Source organism: Myiozetetes cayanensis, unplaced genomic scaffold (assembly GCF_022539395.1).
Source record: "Myiozetetes cayanensis isolate MyiCay16 unplaced genomic scaffold, myiCay2020 scf2-11, whole genome shotgun sequence".
In the NCBI taxonomy this organism is placed as follows: Eukaryota; Metazoa; Chordata; class Aves; order Passeriformes; family Tyrannidae; genus Myiozetetes; species Myiozetetes cayanensis.
Window position 1 is genome coordinate 97,201,974 of NW_026087411.1, and position 19,197 is coordinate 97,221,170.

Consider the following 19,197-nt stretch of genomic DNA (forward strand, 5'->3'; position numbering starts at 1 on the left):
TCTGCCTCACTCATGAGTGTCTGACTCCTTGCTTTTCCTCTCTGCTGCTGCTTCAGAGCTCAGATGGCCTCAGAGGGAGGCATAGTTATAAAAACAGCAGCTAGTAGTTACCAAGGGACATGGCTGCAGAAAATTTGGAGAGATTTTTGCATGTCTGCTGTGCAGCTGCCTGTATGTTTAAGACTGCCAAAAAGCCCACGGGACTTTTGCAGAGACTGTTGACTGCTACTGTCTGTAGAGGTCAGCCAGGTCTGCTCCCTCTCTGCTTCCTTGCTGCATTTTTAGCTCCAGGAGGCTGATAATGGGTTTGCTTTCTTTCATCTGAGACTAGCTGAAGCAAACCTTATTAACTTTATGTGAAGACAGCCCTAATTCATTATGGGGATTATGCTTAGCCTGTAATTTCCATGCTACGGATGTTAAGAAGGTGCAACACCAATCAACTTCCCATGTACATCTCCTCTAGTCTGGAACAGAGCACCTCATTTGCCAGCTTTTCAGCAGGCAGAGAGATTTAGCGTTGCAGCACTTGCCTGGTAACACGTTCTATGAGATGCCAATTTTGCAACTTCACAGTGCACAGGACACGTATTGAAATGAATGGCAGTGTGGAGTACAGAGTTCTTGATGAATAACAAGGAAAAGGAAGTGCTTAGAGTGGAAACGTGACTGCATGGACCTGCAGAGGGGGTTTCAGGCATCTCAGTAACATACAATGATCTGCTGTTGGGTTTTTGGTTTTGTTTACTGCTTTGCAGGTTTTCTTTAACCCCTTCTACCAGTGATAAGAATCCTCATCACACAGGGCTACGAGATTTCCAGACAAGGTTCTGTGCAGTTGATATCACAGACTGAAGATATCTGGCCTGCCTGCTTTGCAGTCCTTTTTTGAGAAGTGTAGCTGGTGCTATCTGATTGTTAACAGGAAACCTAGATGTCTCCATTGTAGGAATCAACATTTAACTTGTCACCTAAGTCCTAAAAAGCTGAATGTGATTACCAAACTATGAGGACATGCAAAAAAGGAGGTATTTACTTAATAACTCCCCTTTATTGTTTCACTATAATTATGTCCAGGTTTTACACACACCTACAAGAAAAGAAAAAAGGAAATGTGTCGTAAGGTATTTGCTCATGGTGTACAGCATCCTCGCCATTAGTAGCACTAGCAAAATGTGGTCAAGGGGGAATTTCTAAAACAAAAAGCTAGAAGTAACGAATGATTTTAAGTTTCAGTGGATGAAATACTGGATTCAGTGTTGAGCCCCACAATACCCCTCTTTGGACAAAGATAATTTGAGAGTATTCATGTGTTGGGATTTTTTGTTTTATTGTTGGAGAGGATTGAGGGAGCTTTCTTTTTTAGGAAGAGGAGTAGACATTTCACCAAGCTCTTCTTATTCGTAATGACATTTTTTTGTGCTGAAAGAATTATCTGTGTAACCTGCCATACTTTCATCAGAGACTACATTAATGATACAAATGAGTGGTCTCAGTTCTCACAATTTCATTGAAATAGCCTCTTCTCCCTTCCCCCACCCACTTTCAAATCATTACAGTGACCTTGACAGCTGATTGACTGAGACACATTTCTTTTTCAAATGTTCTAAATTAATAGTCCTAGAGTTTATTTTTGAGGATTAGAGGAATATTTCTAGCATCGATCTAGGGTACTGTAACACAAGAGAAAATAAGGATCTGTGTGAACCATTCTCTTACAACATCAGGAGCCTGTCTGCAGAGTGAGAGGGAGAAATCTGCTGCTGCAGCTTTTAATGCCTGCAAACCCCAGGAGCATGGGGAAAGCAGACAGGCTTGGCAGATTTTTTCCAGCATATCTCTAAGCCAGAGGCAAGCACAAACAGTCCCCGACTCAGACATTTCTCACTCTGCATGTTTTGACTCTGAAATTACATTCTAGCTGTGTTTAATTTTTGAATTTATCACATTTAATGCTGTAGATTAGGTGGTTTTTAACTGATGCTCATTATCACTTGGATCCTTTTATGCACCTTTTGTTCTGATATTGGAAAATGCGTGGCTTATTTTGGTGTTTAATATTTGGCCTGAGCTGAAAGCTGAGTGGCTGTCTATTGCTCTGCATTGTTGCATCGTGTTTGTTACCCCGAGCTGCTTGAGCAATTCCCTCAGAGAGATGCAGAATTCTCTGATGCTGCAGCATGGCTGGGAATTAAAAATTCTAGGCTAAAACGCAGTGGTGTTAACGAGGGGGACCTTTCAAAATTCGTAGGACCAGTAATTGATGGCAAGAAAGAACCTCTAATTTATTTGTGCAGATTCACAAGCTGCTCTTATTTTGCAGCTTCTGTTCAGCTGTGGAGGTCACGTCTGGGCCGGGTGATGTACTCCATGGCAAACTGTCTGCTAATGATGAAGGTACGTGGGTGGCAGAACTGCAGAGGTACCGTATATTCCAGAAGAGGATGTCACAGAAAGTGCAAGTGAATTACTGGTGCAGAGATAAGGGAAGACTACCTGACAGTACATGAAGGTTTTGCTGAGTGAAGTATTAATTAGACTTAATAATGTCTTATTTAATAGATAGCTATTTGCAGTAATGTTCTTTGGGAACGTATCTGTACTTATTTCTCCCCAAATCATCCTAGAGAACATGCAATAACAATACAGAATTTGCATTTTTAAATTGAATTTTTCAAACACTTAACTAAATGCTCAAATTAAAAGCAATTATGTGCTCTATCTTTTTCAAACTGCAGTAGGAATGTGGCTGTTTGTGAGGATTAATAACACTGTAGCCTTTGTAGCTGATGAAGATCCAGAACATCTAAATACATCCTCCCCTGTCAACCGATCTCAGTTGTAATATATCTTCTTTCACGTTTAAATCCTCACCAGTGGGTAGAGGTGGAATAGAAAGGAATAAAAGCAAAAGTGACTAGCCTCCACTGTTGGGTTTTTTTCCCTTGATTCCTCGTTTCTTTTTTAACCAATTCCACTCCATTTGGTGCAACACTCTTAGCTTCTCCTTGTATTCAGGAAGTAGAAATAAAACAACTTCTGCCAATCCCCTCGTGGTCAGGGAAGCAGGGATATGGCCATTCTTGCAGCAAACTGCTGTTATCCTGAGCTTAACTGTACTTCACAAATCAGTTAGCAGCTACAGCCTCAGAGCAGGGCCATCAGCAGTATAACCTTCACAGGCCAAGACTTGCACTCCTGGCTCCCTGCTCTTCAACTGCCCAAGATTGTGCCAGATGTGATCCTTTGGTGTTTACTAAGCTACTTCCCAAACAGGGCTCCATTCTTAATATTATAATAGCTCAAAAAGTATGCTTTTCTTTTTTTTTTAAATATAAGAGCCATTTATCCAGCTTTATATGAAATGGAATATCCTTGTTATGAGAATTAGGGAAAACATACATTTGTTTTCATAATTATATTGTGATTAAAATATTTCTGTCTTGAATAGAAATAATTGTCCACGAGGTATTTTTAAGAATTAGCAAACATTTGTGTTTTGAGGTAGGTACATGACACAGGTTCATTTTAAAGAAATTCCTTTTTCAAAAAATAAGTGAAGAAAAGCATGTCTTGCCATCCCAAACAAATAGAATATATAAATAAGAAAATGCTGGTATATATATTTTCAATAAGTTCACTTTACTTTTCACTGTGAATTGTTTTTAACCCTTTCAGTGGTTTTCTTCTCATGTACACACAAATCCACATGCATGCACAGCTCTCACCTTCCTCTGATTTGGTCTTGGTCATGCTATTTTCTTTGAGTAATAGAAATCAATTTCTGAATACCGATTACCATCTTTTTGAAAATGATACTTCAGAAATACTGCAGCTCAGATATTTCTTAAGACCAGTTGTATTTAGGGCATATCTCACAGCTGTTAAGTTATAGTTCCATGGTAACTTCTAGATTACCCACAACTGCATGTTGCATTTCAGTGGATTGGCTATAGAGTAGTTGTGAGTGTTTCAATTTTCAGAAACATCCCTAGGTTATTACAACACACAGCAGTGCTATAATCGTCTTCTCCACCTTCCATAGTATTCAGCAAGAAACTTTTTCTTCAAATAAGTTCTCCCATGAACAATTATATTAATTGAACAGAGTTCCACCTTTTTTTTCGTTCTGTAATATACTTTAAAAACTGCATTTGTTTGTATTCAAGTATTTCAAGTGTATGTAATTTAAGAAAAAAACAATGTCATTCCCCAAGTCAGCACCATCTATTGCCATCTAGTGACCACTCACAATATTGCAACAGGGTTGTGTGTGATCCCCAGGTACTGTGCGGTGATGGAATTACCTTGTGCTAGTAGTAGATTTAATAGTAATAATTTATTAAAGTAAAACTGTGTGACATCGGTATAAAGAAAATAAAAACTTGCTATCTTACTTTAAGTTACCTCTTTGGCCAAAAACACTGTAGTAGTATTTAATCTTGTCAGGATTGATGCTTGAAAATTAAAAAAAAAAATATATTAGATATTGGCCTTATAACTATTTAAATCTACTTTAATTATTCTCAACTCCAATTAGGTTTATTTCATGTCATGTCTGTTCTGCATTACTTATCTGAATCAAGGAGTTCTGTTTATATAGCACAATGATTTTTGCCCTTTTAAATATGGCATCATTGGTTTTATAGTTAAACATCTCATTAAATTATTGAGATGGTATATTATTTTGAAGGTAATGAGTAAAGCGCAAGGAGGTGATTCACCCAGACTTGTGCAGGAAACCTGCAGTGGAACAGGGAATCAGTCACATCTCCTTTAATCCTGGGACTATCTGTCCAAGGTACTGAATTTTCCTGCTGTGTCCCTTTATCTGTGTGACCAGTGATAGTTCAGTAGCAATTTAAGGCAGTCTTAATAAACCTTTTTTCCCCTGATCATCGCTCTTTCTGTACAAGCATTCTTAAATGGATTCCAGCTTCCTTCCATGCACCACTATTAGACCTAACCAAATGAGGAAGAAATTGTGGATCTCAATCATATCAACTGATATCAAATGGCTTTCCCATTTCCTGTGAACAAAGGGCAGCTTAAGGAAGGATGTGGAAATACAGCAGGAAGAGAAGGGGAGACCATGTAACCTGTCACTGTAGGCTTCCATTTGTAAGAACTGTGGGCTTAAGTCACTATGAAACCGTATCCTGAATATAGCAGCATGAGGGAATATTCATTTAAAATGCAACTGATGATGTGCATTGCTTCATTTCAACTCTAATTGCAAAATGTCTGTCACTTTACTAAATCACTGTGGAAGTGTCTTGAAAACTTTTAAAGTTCTTTTCATCTGAGCTAAAATCGCTTTTGACATTATTTTACCAGACTTTTATCTCTCTAAGGAATAAACACTTAAGTATTTTCCATATATGTTATAAATGCACTCTAATTAAAGGCACATTTTTGGCTTTTTAGGTTTTTTCAGTGTTGTCTTAGCTTTTGTAGAACTTGCCCTTTGTAAAACAAAAGCATTGAAATTGATTTTAATTTAGGTTTAATACAATTAAAACTGTACCACTAGCTTGTGCTAGTGACGCAAGGAAGTGATGCCGAAGGACTTTGGTTCCTCTATGATTTAAAGGAGAAAGACTGCATGAATCATTGTGTCTTTTGCCTAACTGTGCTGCAGTACAGCTCTTTGGATTCACAGGACTGTGAATCTCTGCTTTCATAACCTTTCCACAAGCATACAGTAGACAGAGAGGAAGGGTAAGGTATCCTTGTCCTCTTTCACCTAAATAAAGTACTTATGAACTATACGCTTTGTATAACTAAAGATGATTTTTAGTCTAGGGTTTATTGAACCTACTCTCAGAATTCTACATATCATGGACATTTATACTTATTTCTAAATATTTCATAAATAATATTTTAAGTAGTTAAGGTGGTGATAAGGGAAATATGAAAGTGTATAATGCAGTGACCACGAAGAGAAGTACAGTTATACTGTGGTGCATTAATGGAAAAACATAACCCCACCTGAAATTTTTGTGCAAGTAAGTCCAGTGAGTTACTAGAACTACTTTAGATTAGTATAGGTAATGTTAGCCCCAGATTTTCATAATAAAAGAGATATTGTGCTATAAAACAATAGGCCAACTCTCATTCATGTCCTGAATTGCATAACTTCAGTCCCTCTTTTGGGATTTTTTTTTTCATGAAGGTGTGAAAAATCTGAAGGCTCTTAATCTTTAGAAATTAAATACCATGATAATACATCAGCCCTAGCTGTAGTCTTTGGGATTTTTACTGGCAATACTTAATGTGTTTTACTCCTCACAACTATGCCTTGTATTAATCAAATTATTACAACATGGAGAGTCTTCTGCCTTTGCATAGCCTGGCCTTGATAAGTGAAGGCAGGCACTTTCTGCCTCTGCTCACGGTCTCTCCAAGGAGCTGTAGCTGAGGCTGGCACAGCCCTGTGTCCTGTGAGTGTAGCCACAGCGTGTCCTCAGTCAGCACAGAACACATGGAGTGTTTCTCACGTGTGCCTGCCAAACCCTGTGTAGCCAAGGCTCTGAAAGTCAGGTACTGCCCAGATCATTGAATTACTGTAGTTTAACCATGAAAAGCTGGACTGCAGGAACTAGTCACAAGGCCATTTCTTTCCTATGAGAAATGGGACCATGGTTTTGTTTATTATTCTGTCACTGGTCGTTAGCTGGCACTGCATCTTGAGTAGGCAGATCTCAGAGCTGCCCTTTGCCAGCACAGCCTTCATGCAGATGGGGAGTGGTGTCACTTGCAAAGCTTTCTGGAAATCAGACCCAGCCCACCCCTCACTTAGTTTTAGCCCAAATCAGTTTTCTATGTAGATTACCTGCTTTTATGCAGTATGGTAGAAAAAATCAACAGTTTGGGTGGAGAGACAGAAAATGTCTAGTTTCCCTTGGCAATAGTACTAGTTTATAATCTGAAAATGTGCAGAACTGCAGTTTCTGTCATGCGATGCTGTTCACAAGTCTGTGCACAGGCAGTTCCTAAAGCTTCGGAATATAGTTTGTTAAACCATGTAAATTATACATATATTTGAAACATGAGACATTTCTCAAGTATGTATACCCCCAGTCACACAGAGGGTGCTTGACTTTCATCCTAAATCATAATCTAAGCTGAAAAGTAAATGTTTTGGGTTTGGGCATTCAGCTACAAAAAGAATATGATCCAGTTAAAAAAAACAGGAAAAAAAGATCCCCTGCGTACGCAGTTCCCATATAACTGAGAAAAGACCAATATATTCAGCTACTAGTGCCTATGGTGATTGATAAAAATTTTGTCCCACTGACAAGTTGCAATTACTTTAATTCTGTTTGAGTATGTCTTTAAAAAGAAGTCCACATAAAGGGTGAAGAATGCTGATCTTGAATACCTGATGGTGTGCTTTTTACCCTTAGGACTATGTGCTTGCTGTAGATGCTTACCACACCGTCATCAAATATTACCCACAGCAAGAGCCTCAATTGCTGAGTGGAATTGGAAGGATTTTCCTTCAGGTATGCATTTTATTCTAAACTTGCTACATAATATTGCTATTGATAGCTATGTAGAGAATAATTGTGGCATTTAAAACTATAGCTGTTTTTATAGGGCACATGTCAAATTGTAGAAGCAGTGGTCAAAACAAAACCCTTCTACCATGTGATATTAGATAAAACTAGGAAATATGAAGCATCTATTGTATTAAAAGTGTATTAGCAAACAAAGAACATGCTGTAGAAAATCATGCTGGTAATTAATCAAAAAGTAACGTTCTGCTTTCTCTAAAACTAGTGATAAAGCTCCACTGATGTCAGTGAGCCAGAATTTCACTAAAAATCTCATGTCTCCCTGCCTCAGACTGCATGCAGCTCTCAGTCACACTGTGTAACTACCTTCTTCACCTAGAAAAAAATCTGATTGTCCTTCTTTTGTCCAGATTATATCCCTGAGAAATCAAGAGAGGGCACATTAAAAGAAAAAAACAGGACAGTACAAGTATAATAAATGTCCATGTAACCATACTTAATGATTATAAGTAAAAATAGATGTCTTTTTGTTTTTCATAAAATGATGCATATAAATAGCTATCTGATTGTTTTAACTCTTAGTATCTTGCAAGTTCTTTGCAGTTCTTCCATATTTCTGATACTGATATTTCAAACTTTTTTATTATTAGTGATAAATCTAATTTTGAGTTGTCAAGTATTTACCCGTGATCTTATTTGTGACATTCATGTTCTAAAATTATATTGAAATGGAGTAATTTCCTCTTGATAGATAATTGTTAATATTATTTGCTTGAAATCATAGAATGTCATTCAAATTCAATTAGGGATTTTCAGTTCTCAGCAGGAACATGCTTACACAGTGTGGTAGGCATGTCTGTCTTTAAAAGTCTCTAGTTTAAAGTGGATCTCCATCACTATAGAACAATTTATAATATTGGCTGCATGCATTAATTATTATCTAAATAGGCAACCTAGTAATTATACATATTAATGAACAGTATTGTAAATATGCATAATACTATTGGAAATGGAAGATATTAATAGTTCTGATCTTACTGGGAAAATCACTAGGTACGTTACTGGTACTGCTCTAGTGTCACACTCTCCAGCCTGTTTGTAGCTCCATTTGCTATAGAAAAATTGTCACTCTCAGGAGGAAAGTGTCTCATGACTCACAGAGTCATTTGAAGGCATTGACCTCCGTGGCTCTAGCTGTGACAGCAGGCCTTTAGGGCTCAGTGGTTCTACTGTCAGAACTGCACATAGCAAAAGGGGGTACAAGGAGTCCTGGATATTTTCACATGATCTAGATAGAAGTTAAAAAGAATCACTTCTGGATGCAAATGTTTTCCTTTCTTCTAGCACTTTAAGGAGATAAGGTTTTATTGTTTGTCCTGTTGTCTTTTTCTGTGGCACAATCTTCAGCTCTTTCTGGGTGGTACTATTGCAACAGATGCAAGATTTTGATATATTAAGAGAAAGAGGCAGTGTGCAGGTAAACAAAGCCAAGAAGTTCAAATTAAAGAAAGACAAATGTGTTGCAGGCCAGGGCACCATCATTTTGGTAAGATCACTCTGTGGTGTGTGTGCACGGTTGACAAGGCAATCTCTGGAAAACGAATAAAATGTCTTGCAGGTAAAATGGGAAAGCAATTTTCTCGTATTCAAATGTTACAGCTTCTCAAAAACAGGTAGTGATTCCTAAATAACCACAGACTGTGCTGTTAACTTTGAACTTTTTCCAAGAGAGGCATAAAGGAGCCAGATTCCAGTTGTTTATCAGCCACAGATACTGTTTGACAATAGACATCACAGATATGAAACAAAACAGTAATGTAGAATGAAGTGTTATTCAGGAGCTGAACAGAAAAAATTTGTAATCTTCCTCAACATGTAAAATTTTATGTGTGATTTTTTTTCTTAATTAAATTGAGCTTACTAGTTTAAGGCATCATATCTTCTTTATCTTCACATGTAAGTGGAGCATAAAGAGGTCTAAATCTGATGTGTAGCCTTTAGCTGTTACCTTAAGTAAGTGGGAAATGAGGATCAGAGAAGTGGAGAATGCAGGAAAAGACAGAGGCTGTCACAGGGAAATTTTCAGAAGCACTGTAATTCTGTCAGCAATCACCTGCCTGGTAAAACAGAAATTCACATGAAACAAGGAAACACATTTTAGTCTCTAAGATTACATTGTGTCTTGCTAATAGACTCTGCTCATTGACCAACCTATCCAAGTTTGCCATTTAAATAACTACATTAAAGAATTTAAAAAGTAGAAAGGCTACTTGACTTTACCCTCGTAACAAATTGCTGCAAAACAGAGTCAAAAGCAATAAATAAATCCTAGGAGTATGTAAGAAAAATAATCTCATTTTGCAAACAAACAGCAAACTTAAACATGTAATATATTGGAGGATCCTTGTTAGAGATTATGATTCTTTGAGGTTAACAATGGAATTTTCATTTTTATTTGATGTGCTAATTATGATTAGATACTGAAATCACACTTTCTGAACAAAATTAAATAAAATTAAGTGATGAAGATAGACCACTTTAACATTTTAATGACTAATGAAAACTAATGATTTCTTTAACTGGTCTTCCCTCCCTCCCCCAGAAAAAGTAAATTGTTTCCCCTCTGCTGGAATAATGAGAATTAAGAGTTTGGTATGTTTACTGAGAAGATATAAGATGCTGCTAAGAAATAAGAACTCTTCATGAACACAAATAACGTGTGATTAGTCTCAAAGCATATTAGATTTGGACTCATCAAGCTCCCAGTGGAGGAAACTGGTAGCTTGCTTTAGAAATTGATTATTCTCATGGTTAAGGAATTCCTTCTAATTTCCAGGCTAAAAATACTCAAGGACAGATTCATTTACACTTGTGCCAGCATTATCCTCTAGTTAAATGTAATTATTTTCTTGGTGATTTACATCTTTAATGTTATTTATAGAGGGAAATTGTATCCTTTGACGTTATAACTGAATGGATAAGATTTTAGAATGAATGGTTTTTTTGTTTGAGTCCAATTACATTACACCTGAGAGAAATGCATCTGTTTCATGAGATAAGACAATTAATGGGTATTCCAGAAATGCTTGGTAGGTGGACAGTTGGATCTTTAACTGCAGTGTTCAATTGGATCATCTCTTAAATGTAAAGAAGAATAATTTCTTTATGTTGACATATGTTGTGGTTAGAGGTAAAAGCAGTATCTGTTTAATATTAGTGGTGTTAGTAGGGCTTTGGACACTTGCCACTATGATATTCCCATAACCAAATTGTGAAGAAATCTAGATGAAGCCTTCAGGTGGATATTTGCTGTCTCTGAAAAGTGTACTTGTAAAGTCATTCACTGATGACTAGAAGGACTTCCTAGATGTTCTTTTCCTCAAGGATCTCTGTAGGCTTTGTAGTACTTGTATTTTTTGGTTATGTGCTTGTATGATGAAATGAGAAGCATGTTTGTAAAAAGTACAGATGATGCCAAGCTGGGAGTGATACAGACACTAAGAAGGGCATGATCAGAATGCAAAATAATCTTGACAAGTTGAGAAACTGAAATGTTAAATTGGCTCTGATTCAAACAGCGAAAGGCAAAATGCTTCCAAAGGCTGGGAGTAATATACAGAATGGGAAGCAACAATAAGGCACTGTTCTGTAGAAAGGAATTAGGTTAAGGGTAAGAAAATACACATGGGTAAAAAAATAGGGCTTCAAAATACCTGATGTAAAAGCAAACTCCATATTCACATGTGAAATATAATATGATTCTTCCATTCTCACTGTTGGAGAGAGATCAGTTGGAGTGTTGTGACCTTTTAGGTGGACGCCTGGGGAGGATGTGAAGTAACAGGAGAGAGTTCAGAGATCAAGAATGATCAGAGAAACCAGAAAGCATTATCTATGAGAAAGGGGTGAACCTTGATTTGCTTGAAAATGAATTCTTATTTTAGTAGGAAAAAGTAAAAATTTTCAACTATGTTAAAAAAGAGAACTTGTATAGTTCTCCCTGACCACTATGAACAGGACAAAAAGTTGAGGTAAAAACTGCAGTAAGGTAGAGTGTATTTTCTAATCCTAAGGCAATTTAAGTGTTCTGGATAAGTTTCCTGCTAAGACTCAGATGTGTAATACTCACTATATGAGAACTCTAAGAAGACTTCAACACATTTGTCACAAACATTTTTCATAGTGTTGTCCTGTTCTTGAACAAACAGGTGATCTCTTGAGGGCTCCTGGAATCTCCTCACCTGAGGGCTGCCTGGTTTTCATGGCTGTATGCTTTGAACTAATTTATTTTTACTCCTTTTGATAGATTCTGATAGATTTATTTTACTCAGTACTAAGTTGTCATCTTCTTCCATCTCTCCAGCCTGAAAAGTACACTGCTAATTTATTTTCCAAAGGGGCCTTCTTCAAATATTTTTTTTTATCTCAAATATCTCAAGTATGTGACATACTCTTAGGTGAAACACCCCTTCCTTTCTAGAAATCCCCTTGTTCATCCCCTCCTCCCATAAAAGTACTGTACTTCTGTACTTCTTTATGCCAGCTTTCAAATCTCTTCACTCCTTTAGCCTGCACAACCCACTCACTGGTGTTCTTTAATCTGCAGATGGACTGTCTCCCCAATAACTTCAGTGGCCCATTGCACTGGGGTTGTTTTGTGACATGCTGTGGTGTGTGGCCCCTGGCTGTGGCCCAGAGGCTGTTGGTTAACCAGGAGTGGGTCTTGTGCTAACTACAAGACTACTGTATTCCATTTCTCCTGCCTTATTGACAGCTTCTGCCTGTGTCCGTCTTCCTGCGGAGTAACGCCCGGTCTCACTCGTGGTGACTCTGACCTTGTCTCATTTTCAGCTACTTTATGAACTCTGGAACTGGTTACAACGAAAGAGCCAAATGAGGATTGTGGAGCCTTCCTGCCCTACTGTCCATGAGTGCTCCACAACCCCCAGCTGAGGCCTTAGGCCAAGTGCACATGACTTTGGGATGCTTTCTGTGCCCTTAATATGGCTCTTCAAATATATTATTTGATAACAGGTGTTACCCAGTTGTCTTGGTGCCAAGCGATTGATAATGGACTTTGATGTGTTTGGTATGTTTTGTGTCTTACATCTTTCTTTGTGAAAGATATAATCAGGATGTATCTCTTTTCTTTTTATTCTGATAACTTTCTTATGATTTTTCTGTCTAGATTGGAGACATAAAAACTGCAGAAAAATATTTTCAAGATGTTGAAAAAGTGACTCACAAATTGGATGGACTGCAGAGCCAAATTATGGTTTTAATGAACAGGTAGATAATTTAATAGCTAAATAAAACATTTTAAAATACAGTTTTGGAAAGTATGCAAGGTGATCATTAAACTACCCTTGAGACAATCCTGTACTCTCTCTTTTGTGTGACTACATCTGTCATAAGTGAGACTGAATGGCATACAGACCCAGGAGATCTGTATTACTTGGTACAGTCATATTATCCTCCATTGAAATTGTGATCCTTCAGTTGATTTTACAAAGCTTTTTCTCATTCTTCCAGGCATTGGATATTTTCACTCTGCTTTTCCAATATACATTTGCATAAGTAACTCTTAGGAGAGGAGAAGCTATTTTGGGCCGTTATCCTACAATTAGATCTGCCAGGGAAGTTACCACCTGGTAGCTTCAAAGTGTGCTTGAATACATTGTAGTAAATGGAGCTGCGTGATGGGTGACTCAGTTTGCAGTGGTTAGCACATGGGCTTAATATATTTAGAATATGCTATTCAAAAGCGTTCTGAAAATGATATGGCTAATTTCATGAAGAGAATAATTCCAGGAAGAGAGTATCTGCATTTAAATTACTAAAAACACAATGAAGACTGTTGCTTTGGTAGGCAGAATATATAATAGCTGAGTGATCCAAGTTGTCATTCCATTTGTCTGTAAATCAGTGTCTCCTTCACACCGTGAAGAACAAATGTCAGAAACTCTCATATCTAGAACAGGAAAAATAAAAAATGGTGTCCATTCTATTTTAAATGTATTATTACCTTGGTTTTTTGAGGAGAACTCATTTATATGTCACTTACTTTCTAGAGCATTTCTCCACCTTGGTCAGAATAATTTCTCAGAAGCCCATCGATTTTTCACAGAAATTTTAAGGATCGACTCATCAAATGCTGTGGTAAATCTCCAAACTGCTACATTTATAATGAACACCTAAATTATTCTCGTAATACTTCATGCATGGATTTAATTAGTACCCAGAGTATGCTCAGAGCTTTATAGAAAAATTGGATTTGGCATGTGTTTTCAGTATACATAAGGATAAGATGGAAAGTGGGATGAGAAATTAAGAACCAGTCCATATGAAGGGCATGAATACTTAGGCATGCACGTAGAAATTCTGAGATGCTCTGTTTTACGGGATCTTCGCAAAAGCACTTTTTTTTTTTGCAGTCACTGTTTTTAGTGTAGACGTGCATGTCAGGAAAAGAAATGGCAGCTCTCAACATGTATAAGATTAACTTGATTTCACACAAAATTGAAGGGATGTTTTAATTTTAAACATTATATTTTTAACACATTACATATCAGAGCCTTGGGGTCCTGTCACAAGTGGACATCAGAGAAGAGTTGTTTATTTACCTCTGGGTTTTCTACACCTGGCGGTTTTCAGTGCATGGTCATGTAACAGTATTCCTAAGAAGTCAGACATCTTACGTCCAATAGTCTGATCCAAAGCCATTTAAAGACTGAGGGTACTGAGTTTAAGAAGCACATGAGTTGCATCATTTTGCTGTAAAATAGTGTGTATTATAAATCACAAGATCTGTAAGGTTTCCTGAAGGGAAAGAAAGATATTTCTTTTAAAAGGCCATGTTCTTTCTTTGTCTGCAGCTTTCAGAAAGTGTGAAAGTTTCTGCTGCTAAACATGTTATATGACTTTGTACTGTTAAAATTGTTCGGTAACTCATAAAACCTGTTCTGTGTGGTAAGGAAAATGGAACCTGACTTGATCATTTATGATGTATTTAGACGGCCCTATCTGCTGGATTTACTTGAAGTCAGTTGTAGATACCTTTGTGATAAGATAATATCTTTCTCTTGCTTATGTGGATCTTCTATATGTAAGCCAGAGAGAAAAACACTTCTGAAGATATAGTGAAGTCATTAAAAAAACCCTATGAAAATGACAGCATGCAGAGGCTCATGTAGTTTCTGAAATTTGTTTCACTTGGCTTTCAAAATTAACTAATGTCCTATACTATTTATATTTCAATTTAGACTCTGTCTTTTAGAGTTTCAGCTCTTAGAAGTCAGCAGATCCTAACTGGCACAGGGTAGATCTTGAGAATAACAAGAAGAAAAGGATTGCATTGTATAATTGATAATGTGTTTTATTTTGAATACACACCAAAAAAATAATAATTCTTAGCATAGAGTAAATCTGTTGTAAATCCAGATGTTAGACTTCTTTTCTTTCATCGCTTGTAAATACATATATATATATATCCACACACCCTATTTATTTACAATATATTTTTCTCTAGGCAAACAACAATGCTGCTGTTTGTCTTCTTTACCTGGGAAAACTGAAGGATTCCCTTCGGCAGTTGGAAGGAATGGTTCAGCAGGACCCTAAACACTACCTACACGAGAGCGTTCTCTTCAACTTGACCACTATGTATGAACTGGAGTCATCTCGCAGTATGCAGAAGAAGCAGGCACTTCTAGAGGCTGTTGCTATCAAAGAGGGTGATAGCTTTAATACTCAGTGTCTCAAATTAGGGTAGATCATTTCCAACTAATTTTTTCCAGCAAAGAAAAACAATTAATTTTTTTTAAATTGTATATACTTGCTGATGTGTAAATGTGAAATAAAATCTATTCAATTATTAATATTCAGCGCCATTAGTACAGAATCTATTGGCTCTATACAGGCATGTCTTTGTGAAGACTTTGTGGTGACCTAGAGCCAGCTTCATCCCTACAAGTCTTATTACTGTTCAGTTATTCTTCACTACAGTGCACTATACATATATGTATATATATACAGTCAGCTATTCAGATTCTTTTGTAAGAAAAACTTAATTTGACCTTATATTGCCTTGATTTTTCAGTAGTTGGTGAGCAAATCACAAGCTAATTTCATCAGCTAAGAGTTACTGACAGAATATCAGTATGTGTACTACAGAAAGGAAATTCTAAATGCACTTCACTTGCGTATACTGTGTGTGTCTCATGTCCCCATCAGATTCCTGGGTATTGCACCTTTGTGTGCCCACAGGTCTCAGAGGGGGTTGCTCAATAACCACCATCCAGTCACAGCATGGCTGAAGTTGGAAGGAACTGCTGAAGGTCATCTTGTCCAAGTCCTTAGTGGCAGGGTTGTCCAGGACCATGTCCAGAGAGCATGTGAGGGAGTTGTACAGTCCCGCACAGTGTCAGTTTCCCGCAGTGTGAGGGACTCTACTAAGTGATCTCCCTATACTTCCTTGGTTTTGTGTTGGAAAGCTGCTCCACTCTGGCATTCTGCTGGGCAGAACACTGTCAGTTAAAGCAGAAACTCAACCCATTTCAACTCAGTTCCTCTCCTTTCCTATTATCAAATAAAAACATTGTGCACAAAGTGTTTCCCAGGGAAGGTGATGCAGAACCTGAGGCAGACGTATCTATAGGTTAGGCCACGCAGAGTAGAAGCAAATGGGGTGCAGGACACAAGGCATTTATCAGTGATGCAACAATATCTGCATACGCTGATTTTGGCATCCCTTGGAACACAGATTTTTTAGGAATCACAGTACCACTGTGGTATCAGTGCATTTCACATTTCTGCTTGCGTTTCTCCCTTCATCTCTGTTGTAACAATTCAACGCAGATACTCCCACTCTTTGTACATGAATACAATATATACATCTGTTCATTTGGGGGTTTTATTGTTTTGAGATTTAATGTTTAGCAGTTGGAGTAGCTTCTTGTCATAAATCACTGCCATGGGACAATTCTGTAAGTGTGTTACATTTTTTAAGACCACATCCATCAATTAATTCTCAGTCTCTTTAAATACACCCACCTGTATTTTTTAATAACCAATAACTCATTTTTATGCTTGTCCATCTGGAGATACTGTACAGGGGCCAAAGAGTTGTCCTCAAAAATCAGGTTGTTTAAAAACTTCTGCAATCTAGACGTGCAGAGAAATAAGATTTGGTCGCCTCAAAAGACATAAGCTTGCAGCTAATACAGGGACAGAATTTGCTCCATTTTTACAGGATATTTATGTTTTACAGGTCATATTTGTACACTGAAACATCAGCTAGTTATGTACCAATCAACTGAAAAAATATTCAGTCATTTGGTATTTCTGTTTCTGGCTTGGCCTCTAGGTTCTACAGCTGGGTCTGAGCTGTGCAGCACCTGGGTAGACTTGTCCTAAGGTACTACTAGTAAATTAAAAAACGAAATATTCAGCACCACCTGCTTCAGCTGGGTTTAAACACCATTTACATAACTTCAGTGAGTAATAAAGTAACAAAAGTAGCTACATTTGTATTATTATTTATGAGGTTTTACATTTGTTTTAAATACTGCTATGATTTTAGACAAGGTTTAACAGTAATTAGACAAATTCTCCATTTACGTTGTTACAAGTGAGTTGAAATCACTGTAGTTTTCATTTGTTACAGCTGTTAATCTGATCTGGTATGTTACTCACTGTATTCATTATTAAGTTATTTTAGTAGTATGTCCTCCAACACAGGTCACTTTTCTTGGGCATGGGGTTTCTTAGGAGATAAAAAGAAATGCTGGTCTGTGACCACTGTCGTTCTCAAAGACTTTTGAGAGCCTTGAACAATCTACCAGGGCATGTAGTGATAGGACAACAGTTTTAAACTAAAAGAGGGTAGGTTTAGATTGGCATAAGGAAATTATTCTTCATGATAAGGTTGGTGCCGCACTCAAGAGATTGCCCAGAGAGGTTGTAGACTCCCTATCCATGGAGGTGTTCAAGACCAGGCTGGATGGAGCTTTGAGCAATCTGGTCTAGTGGAACGTGTCTTTGCCCATGGGAGGGGGTTCAACTAGAGGATTTTCAAAGGTCCTTTCCAACCCAAACTGTTCTGTGATTCCAGTTAAAAATTTTTACAGTGACATGTAAAATAATATAACAGAGATTCACATGCATTTAGCTGTTGTACTATCTTCTACACTCAGGAAGCTTCATTTGTCTGTTCCAATACTAAGTGAAAGTAGCATGATCCGTCATCATCCAGCATGCTGAAGCCACTTGCCTCTGTACAATCAAGGAGTAAAATGCTCCCTTTTTTGATTCAGTAGTGCCTGATACTGTACATGTAAATGACAGCCTGTGTTCTGATCGGCAGAGAATAAAAATTTATTATCCTAGTCAGAGTCAAATAACCATTAAAAAAGAAACACTCTGAAAATATAATCCCCTGTTCTCCAAGTTTCTCTACATTCTAATTCATGTGTACTACTGCATAGGTCTCACTTCAGTATGTTTGCTGTGTTCTTATTAGTAGAAGCTTTTACTCGGATAAAAATGCCATTAGAGGAGACTTGGACTGGGTGACCTCTAAGCTCAGTGAGCCATTAAACAAGTGACATCCTGGTAGACTTGCAGAATAATTAAAATTTAAATGCAAAGGCATATTGTCACTGCTGGATGTATGCAAATTGTTAACTGTTTATGAAATGCAGAAAAGACTGTCAATGTCACTTTATGGCTTGGATTTAACATATATCCAAGTTAAGTGTTTGAATTCCCGATATTCTTCCAGTAACACATTTAAATGCTCTATGTGATGTTAAAGCATTAAAGCTAAGGACAAAATTTGTCCTCAAAACATTAATTACACCAGGCAATTCTGTTAAATTCAATGAATTCAGCTGAATTTAATGAGGGTTCCTGGTGTAAATGAGGGCAGAGCTCAGTTCTAAAACACAGCATGCATGTGTCATCTGGCTAAGTGAGAAAAGCAGTGGAAAGCAGTGCCTGAATGAGCTGATTGTTGTATTCAAGTCTTAAAGCCTAATGTGCTTTAACAGAAGTTTTGCATTTAAATTTCCACTTTTATTAAAAGAGGAGCAAAGAAGCTGTACTTCAGACATTCAGATAATTGCATTATGCACAGAGACCCTGATCCTCAGAAGGATTTGAGCATCTATCTGCTATTTCTAATACCTAACTGCAGTTCAGGTGATAATGGCATCCCCTAACCAGCTGGTCATTTACATTTTCCTGGTGCCTCAGTTTTCGGACTGGACCCGTTAAATGTTCCCCAAAAGGCATGTGCTGATGTGCCTGAGACTCTACAATAGACTTCAGCTAGTGTACTGGAAAGGATGATGATTCTTCTACCTATACCATCCTTCATGTCAGCAAGAGCACTTATGTGCAAGCTGGATGAGTTCACTGACCCGGTGGAAAAACTCACCAAGCCAACAAACACCCTCTTCAGATTCCTCTTCATCCTGAGGCTTTCAACACAAGGATGTGCTCGGAATTGCCACCCTGCCTGGGTAGGCTGCTGTTTTTTCTGCACTATAGACCTAATAAGAAGTAGACAGACAACCCTTCTCTGAAGCCTTTGTTGCAGGTGTTCTGCAAATCAGAGAGGGGGATAAGTGGGGTGTAATCTGTGTGCACAGCTAAGCTATGACTCTCTTATTTGTAC

General features: G+C 37.6%; 1 protein-coding gene across 1 annotated transcript in view; it reads left to right on the forward strand.

Moving 5' to 3' along the window:
• The window catches only part of TRAPPC12 (trafficking protein particle complex subunit 12), a 49,579-nt gene extending 31,628 nt beyond the window's left edge, over nucleotides 1-17,951 (forward strand). The window contains exons 8-12 of the mRNA XM_050315657.1: nucleotides 2,324-2,397; nucleotides 7,410-7,508; nucleotides 12,709-12,809; nucleotides 13,592-13,679; nucleotides 15,049-17,951. Of these exons, the coding sequence (XP_050171614.1) occupies nucleotides 2,324-2,397; nucleotides 7,410-7,508; nucleotides 12,709-12,809; nucleotides 13,592-13,679; nucleotides 15,049-15,291 (605 nt within the window). The 3' untranslated portion in view covers nucleotides 15,292-17,951. The remainder of the gene's footprint in view (nucleotides 1-2,323; nucleotides 2,398-7,409; nucleotides 7,509-12,708; nucleotides 12,810-13,591; nucleotides 13,680-15,048) is intronic.
• The last annotated feature ends 1,246 nt before the right edge of the window (nucleotides 17,952-19,197 follow it).